At 32.7% G+C, this 8,756-nt stretch overlaps 1 protein-coding gene across 1 annotated transcript; it reads left to right on the top strand.

Moving 5' to 3' along the window:
* Positions 1 to 1,005: 1,005 nt before the first annotated feature.
* On the top strand, positions 1,006 to 3,532 carry LOC120069447 (stellacyanin-like). The gene is made up of 2 exons (XM_039021213.1): positions 1,006 to 1,183; positions 3,022 to 3,532. Exons 1-2 carry the CDS (start codon positions 1,018 to 1,020, stop codon positions 3,408 to 3,410), a joined length of 555 nt encoding a protein of 184 aa, XP_038877141.1. The 5' UTR covers positions 1,006 to 1,017; the 3' UTR covers positions 3,411 to 3,532.
* Positions 3,533 to 8,756: the final 5,224 nt, after the last annotated feature.

Below are 8,756 nucleotides of genomic sequence, written 5' to 3'. Positions count from 1 at the left end.
TATTGTCATTGTCACATTGTTGCATTAATTTTCCAATCTGATTATTTGTTATGATATCGAGTGAGAGTTAGGTTTCCAACTTGAGGAACAACTTAAGACTCTTTCTAGAATAATGCACTTTTATATATTAAAAAAATGACAAAATTAGAGTAGTTTGAAACAATAATTCAAGTAATAGTAAACAAGTTACAAGATTGCAAATCTGGGGTTGAGAAGCAAACTGTTGACACATTTAGAAGGTACTTAAATTGCATATTAACCCATACGTTAAGGTAATTTACATGTCTAAACTTTTTCTTTCTTTGGGTTAACGAGATACAAAGTAGAAGAGTCAAACCTCTAGTCTCCTGGTTAGATATACATATTTTACATCGGTTGAATTATGCTTATGTTAATGAATTTCGTTAATTTATTTGAGATATATAACACGGTCATATTTTTTTCACCCATTCCCAATTGAGCCAAATGAAAGAATTGACCTAGTAGATTGTGGCAAATAGAAGTATATAAAACAATAAAAATCATCTCATACACTTTAATTTATTAATAGTTGAAGTCATACTCATGAACAAAATGGTGGGCAGGTTGGCTACCTACTTAAACTTTGGTTAAAATACAGCAGTTATATACCAAGGCAATGGCCTAGCATTAAGCATCCCTCATTAACCATGGGATAAAAAATGATGAATCCAATCCATAAGGTCCCTAATCTTTGAAAGGTTCCATTTGAAGATAATATATAACAATTACCAATTTAAAAAAAAGACCATCCTAATGTAAAGCAAAAGTCAAAAAAGAGTTATATTAGTTTTTGAGGGTTGGAATTGGAGGTTAAACTGCTTATTTCTACCACCATCTTCACACCTTAATTCTTTGAATAACTTAACAAGGGAAAAAATAGAAGTTGGGGGAGTTAGGTAATCTAAAATAGAGGAAATAAAAGTTTGGTGTAAGGTATATATATAAATTAAGAGATGAACAAAGGAAACAAAAGTGGGTGATTGATTGTATTGTGTAATGGGAAATAATAATATTTGGGTTATGGTGTTAGTGGTGATTGGAGGGTTTGCATTAAGATGCAATGCCACAACATATATTGTAGGAGATACTTCTGGTTGGGATATCAGCACTGATCTTGATACTTGGTCTCAAGGCAAGAGGTTTTTTGTGGGAGATGTTCTTGGTAACTATTCACTTTATAATACTATTCATGTTCCCCCAATTTTAGATCTCGTTTGATAACCATTTGATTTTTTATTTTTAAAAATTAAGAAAAACTAGTTTAAATGACAAAGCTGTTGAAAATATTTTCAAATAGAGCAAAATGTCACCGTCTATCATTGATAGATGATAATAATCTATCAATGTCTATCATCAGTGTCTATCACTGATAGACAGTGACATTTTGCTATATTTGTAACTATTTTGGTTTATTTTACTATATTTGAAAACAATCCAAAATTTAAGTCTAAATATTTCCCACCTCTAAATATATATTATTTTGTTATCTACTTTTCACCAATGTTTTAAAAAACCAAGCAAAATTTTTTAAATTAAAAAAAGTAATTTTTGAATTCTTTTTTGTTTTGAAATTTGGCTAAGAATTCAACTCTTTTACTTAAGAAAAATGTAAAACATTGCAAAAAGTTGAGAGAAAATAGACTATTTTTAAAAAACCAAAAAAATAAAAAATAAAAAATTATTAAATAAGATTTAAAAGTTTGAGATACGTTCCTTTTTTATTTCAAATCAAATCTATTACTGTCATTAAATGTTATGATTCTATATCATATTTGTGAGTTTGATTAAGGAGTATGTTAGCTTTTTTGAGGTCTTGTTTATAATAAATACAATTTTCTTAATAAGTTTTTCTTTTATATTTCTCTTTTTTTAGAAGTACAAACGTATCAAACAGCTCAAAATAGTCTATTTTGACCAACCAACGAGATAGCTTTTGCTACAATTATAACAACTAATTATATTGATTTGATTAAATTATTTATGTTATTTTAGGTATGAAATTTGTCGGTTTTCAAATTTTTGTAGTTGCATATGTTTATTTCCTCAAATTAAAACATAACGGTTTGCCATTTCATTGATAAAATGTGTATTTTGACATTAAATAATCATTCTATCCATGAATTTACCATTTTGGAGACTAAAGTGAGCAAGATTATATAAAAATTGAAACAACTTGGGATGATTTTTTTTTAAAAAAATAAAAATAAAATAATTATGTCGGTTGACATTAAAAAATAATCCCAAAGGAGTATATTATATATTTAACGTTAACATATTTGTAACTTCAATTATAATAGTCTCTAATGTCATCACTAAAATGAACGTTAACATGATTTACGCAAAATAATTTGGTTGGATGTGATATTAGAAATTATATGTTATTTGTATAGAAATATGAAGACGAAGAGAAAAAAATGTACTTCGTATCGAGTTGCAACTAATCATTCATTTTAATTTGTTGATTCTTACTTTCTACTATTGGTTATTCTATTGGGTCACCTTTTATTATTTTCTTACTTTCTATAAATCAGAGACTCTAATCGTTGATAGAGTCTATTGACAATACCTCATATCACTTATAAAGTCTATCGAGATAGAGTATTAGTGATAAACTCTATTATTGATAATAGTCTACCAATGACATACTTTTGTGGGTGATAGAAATCTATCATTGATAATTTGCTATTGGTGATAGGAGTCTATCACTTATATGAATCTATTAATGATAAAAGTCCATTACTACTTATAACAAAATCTATTAGTGATAAACTTTATTGTTGATAAACTCATATAAGTAATAGTTTTTATTGTTGATAGACTCTGAGACTTGATCTAAATTTTGTTATATATGCAAATTATTTTATATTATGCTATATTTACTAACATCTTGGATCGGAGGATTATATTTGCAATCACCCTAAATTTAATAATGAATCAATAATCAGTCATTTTGCAATTATGGTCAATTATCTAATTGAATTTCTCTCTCTAAATATATAGTTTTCCAATACTCTTCATCGGCAAGTTTAAACGAAGTGACAAGAGAGAATTTCAACACGTGCAACACCACCAATGTTTTAAAAGCCTATTCCTCTGGAAACACCACCATAACGCTGTCACAGCCCGGCCAGAGATTCTTCGTTTCCGCCAACAGGTTGCTCTGTCTCGGTGGCATGAAGCTTCAAGTCAATGTCGAGAACAACCAATCATTCTCCCCCGCCACCGCTCCTCAGCCACCGACGCAGTCCGACACCCTCCCCCGACCTTCTTCCAAAACTGACAACAACGGTGTTCCGAGCGCCTCCGCCAGCTTTGTGATCGGTGGAAAAGAGGCTCTTGCAATTGTCTTTGTGTGTTATGTCATATCCACATCCTTTATTGTGTTTTGATGAATAATATTTGAGTTTTTTTTGGTTTAATATTAGACATGAGATAATAAAAATACTTCTGCATTAATCTACCATGGGCAGAAAATGACATATATATATATCACAAACTCTAATACTCTCCCTCACAGTGAAGCTTCATAGGGTCTTTCTGTCCAGGTACATAGAAAATTGACAACACCCATCCTAGACAAAAGATGATTAAAAATAGAAGAAGAAAGAGCTTTAGTGAATACATCAACAAGCTGTAAATGAGACCGAATAGACATCAACTTGACTTGGGCACCACCAGGCATGGAAGAATTTCACAAAACCTTTTTGTGTTTTCTCTATTTTTTAGTTTATGTGGAAAAACAGAATAATGAACATGAAGCCACAAACCCCACTTTCACGTTGAGGAGAGAAAAGAGGGGGAATGAGTTATAACTCTCTCCCAAAATTTATTTTAATAATAAATAAAATTAATTTGTTTTTAATAAATCAATTAATATATATATTTATATATAATAACTACCTTATTATATAATTTATACATATTAAACTATATGTTATATTAAATATAACATATAACCTATGGTTTCTATATTGTATAAAAAACAATATAACTTATAATTTAAATACTCTCTCATCAATGACTTTTAATATAAATCACATTTATATTAAATTTAATTATATGAATCCATATTCATATGATTAATATTAGAATCATATTCAAATATTTATTTCCTCTCAAATATACTTTATATTATACTGTATCAAATACATTATAGTAATTATATCATATATAATTAAAATTAAATTAATTATACATTAATTTCCTCAATTAATTTGAACAATTCAAATTAATCCAAAAACTTATTCTCATTAATTCTCGTTGAGCTACAGAGGGGACCTTATGAACCTATAGTTTAAAGCTCCAACGGTACGTGAATAATTAAGCAAATTCTTTAATTAAATTATTCACCATATCCTTTAACTGTCGGATACTCCACAAAAGACCAACAACTGCACTCTTCACACTACAGATATATTTTTGTATCCATTGAATATATAACTAGTCAACAGTACGATGACCCTTCACAAATTGCTCATAATTACAACTGGATCAAAGTTACCATTTTGCCCCTGAGTTACATCTATCTCCTTAAGTACCATCGATCACTCTAATGAATAATAAATCATAGTCCAACTATGATCAAACTCCTTTCAATTCAGGAGAGGGTGTGGCGCCACATTGTTCAAGCCTCGGAATCAGCTCTTAAGGGAGCAATTTATCTACTTACCCCGACGTTTGGGAATGAGTGAATTCCTTCTTGTGTAGTTGTGTTCCCAGCTCCCCAATTAGAGGAATCCCCAAAATGATAGGCTTGTTGAGTCGGTGATCTGACCACTCTCACCTATACAAATGAAAGGACCGCTTTCATAGGTAGGAGTTCACAGTTCACTCATGATTAGGTCATGTTACCTATGGTCATCCTGGTGAAATGTAACTCTTTATTATGAACGACGTTATATAATGAGACTAAACATTTCATGGTCCGGTCTTATACAAACTTCTTTGTATAGAATACCCCCACTTACATGTCTCCATATGAATGATTGGAATCAGATCATTTATAGCACTTTACAACAATTGTAACATATACAAAGCAGGCCATACTTGTAGTGTCACCAAAATAAGGTATCTAGCCTTATCCATCTACTACAGACCATTTAGGTTATCACTTAACCATGATCCACCCGTATGTCTCTACATACATGTTTAAACTACAAGATAACCTTGGATGTTAGTTTATTGGTTTATGGTTAATACAACTCAAATTGAAATAAAGCATCATATATTTTATTAAATAAATAAGATGTTTTTACATTACAAATACAAACTATTGGACCCTACAAAATTTAAGGCATCAACCCCAACAATCTCCCACTTGACCTAAAGCTAGTGGGAGATTGTTGTACAATATATAGGTCAAACTAATATACAAAGTACACAAAAAATAAGCTAGGGCATAACACACCTAGTACAAATCTCTCGCTTGCCCTAGTCTAAACATGGTTTGTCCCATAGAACCATACTCTGCAGGTGACCTTCAAATGCTTTAGCAGTAAGGACTTTTGTAAATGAATCAGCAATGTTGTTCTCTGAAGGTATCTGCGTGACGATCACGTTCCATCGATGCACAATCTCTCAGATGAGATGATACTTCCGCTCTATGTGTTTCCTGCACTTGTGACTCTTAGGCTCTTGAAAATTAGCCACAACACCACTATTATCACAATAAAATGTGATGAGCTTTGAAATGTCTAGAACGATTTCTAGATCTGTCAAGAATTTCTTGAGCCAAACAACTTCCTTAGCAGCTTCACAAGTCGCTACATAATCAGCCTCCATGGTGAAGTCAGCAATGCACCCTTGCTTGGTGCTTCTCCAGACTACTGCCCCTCCGTTAAGAGTGAACACTGATCTTGATGTGGATTTCCTAGAATCCTTATCAGTTTGGAAATTAGAATTCGTGTATCCTGTAAGGATCAGATCCTTAGAACCATACACGAGCATGTAGTCTCTCGTTCTCCTTTGATACTTAAGGATATTCCTATCGGCGGTCCAATGATCATATCCTGAATTAGACTGATATATACTGACTATCCCCATTGCATAGCAGATGTTAGGTTTAGTACATAACATCACATACATCAGGTTGCTAACAGTTGATGCATGAGGGATCTGTCTCATTTCTTCAACTTTTGAGGTGTCATAGGACACTGTTCCTTAGACAATATTAGTTCATTCCTGAAAGGTAGTAATCCTTTCTTGGAGTTTTGCACCAAATACTTGATGAGTATTTTGTCAATGTACGATGCTTGAGACAGAGCTAGCATTTTGTTCTTATGATCTCTAAAGATCTGAATTCCTAGAACAAACTGAGCCTCTCCAAAATCTTTCATTTGGAATTGGGTCTCTAGCCAGTTCTTAACTTATGTCAGTAGACCTACATCATTCCCAATGAGCAGGATATCGTTTACATACAACTAAGAAAGCTACTAAACTATTGATGATTTTCTTGTATATACAAAGCTCATCAACATTCTGATCACAACCATAAGATTTGATCGCAGTGTCAAACTTTATGTTCCAAGATTAAGAAGTCTGCTTCAGTCCATAAATGGACCCATTAAGCTTGCAAACCTTTTGCTCTTTACCTTGGGTTATGAATCCCTCGGGCTGCTCCATATAAATGATCTCCCCAAGATTGCCATTCAGAAAGGAAGTCTTGACGTCCATTTGCCAAGTTTCAAAGTCATAATATGAGGTAATGGACAAGAGGATTCAGATAGATTTTAGCATGACAACAGGTGAGAAAGTCTCCTCATAGACGACTCCCTCAACTTGGGTATATCTCTTTGCCACTAGTCTAGCCTTGAAGGTTTGCACCTTCCTATCAGCACCTCGTTTTCTCTTGTAGATCCATTTGCAACCTATAGGTTTAACCTCATCAGATTGATCTATAAGATCCCAAATCAAATTGAATTACATAGACTCCATTCGAGATCCATAGCTTTGATCTACTCATCTTTGTCAACATCCTCCATTTCCTTCTTGTAAGACAATGAACTCTCAACATCTTCGTTAGTTACTATAGCTAGAATTTCAATTAAACCCACATAAAGGACAGGGTTCATAACCCTTCCACTACGTTGAAGCTCCCTCAACACTTGAGGTAGATTTGACCTACTAGATGATTCGACTTCAAAAAAATTTGTTGAGGTTTCAGGTTCTTCAATAACTCTTGTTGAAGGTTTAGTAGATTCCTTGGAAAGTTCATTCAACATAATCTTACTGCGAGACTTGTGCTCCCTTATATGGTCTTCTTCTAGAAAAGTAGCATTTGTTTACACAACACTTTATTTTCCTTAGGGTCGAAGAAGTAACCACCTCTTTTTCCTTTGGGGTAGCTTACAAATATGCACAGTTTTGAACGAGGTTCCAATTTTTTGGGATTTGCCTCAAGCACATGTATTGGGCAACCCTAGATTATGAAATGATGTAAACTAGCTTTACGACCATTCAATAACTTTAAAGGTGTTCTAGTAACACTCTTAGACGGAACACAATTTAAAATACATGTTGCAGTCTGTACTACAAAACCCTAAAACGAATCAGGTAAGAAAGCGTAACTCATCATGGACTGAACCATGTCCAACAGGGTTTGATTTCTCCTTTCTGATACACCATTCTACTGAGATGTACAAGGTGTTGAGAGTTAGATTACAATTTCATGTTCTATCAAATAGCTCTGTACTGTAAGATTCAAAAACTCTCCACCTCGATCAAATCGAAATATCTTAAATGTTCTATTTAATGCATTTTCAATTTTGGCCTTAAATTCTTTGAACTTTTCAAAAGATTCATACTTATGTTGCATTAATTAAAACAACTCATATCTTAAATAATCATAAATAAAGGTGATGAAATATTCAAACCCTTCTCTTGCTTTTACATTCATTTGACCATAGAGGTCTAAATGCACTAGTTCTAAGGGTTCTTTGGCCTGCGACCTTTTCCAGTAAAAGATCTTTTAATCATTTTACCTTTAAGGCATGACTCACACACAGGTAAAAAATTTCTTCTAACTCGCTTAGAAGTCCATTCTTTACCAATCTCTCAATCCTATTGAGATTGATGTGTCTTAATCTCAAGTGCTAAAGTTGGGCATTTTCTGTAGGAGAAATTCGAAGTTTTTTATGTTGAATCACCACAGATTTAAACATTTTAGTGTTATGGAAGGCTTTAGTTGCTAACGGTCTTGGCACATACATATTGTTTTCCATCTCAGCAAAACAAATATGACACCATTCTTTGAAATAAACACTTTATTTATAGATAAATTTATACAATAATATTGTTCTAAAAAATACTTTACAGAAATTAAGTTCCTCTTCAAACCAGGAACTACATATACATTTTCTAGTAAAATATATTTATTCTGTAAAGTTAGCTTGAGACCTCCCACTACCACAGTTGAGACGACGTGCCCAGTTCCAACCCACATCGTCATCTCCCCAGCTTCCAGTTTCCACCAGGATCTATTCCCTGAAATGAAGAACAAACATAGTTAGTGGCACATGAATCTATTATCCAGGTAGAATCATCATTCTCCACTAAATAGGTTTCTAAAACAAGTAAATCGAATTTACCTTGCTTAGCTTTCTTCTTTTTTGCCAACATTTGGGATAGTTTCTCTTCCAATGTCCTTCATTGAAGAAACTCTTATCAAAGAGAACCCATGAGCGAAAGCACGATCGAACTAAATCCAGTGTGACAGAACTCAAGCCATTCACAAACAT

This window comes from Benincasa hispida, unplaced genomic scaffold, assembly GCF_009727055.1.
Source record: "Benincasa hispida cultivar B227 unplaced genomic scaffold, ASM972705v1 Contig395, whole genome shotgun sequence".
Lineage (NCBI taxonomy): Eukaryota > Viridiplantae > Streptophyta > Magnoliopsida > Cucurbitales > Cucurbitaceae > Benincasa > Benincasa hispida.
Note: the sequence above shows the minus strand (reverse complement) of the source record. Positions and strands in the feature narration are given on the sequence as shown.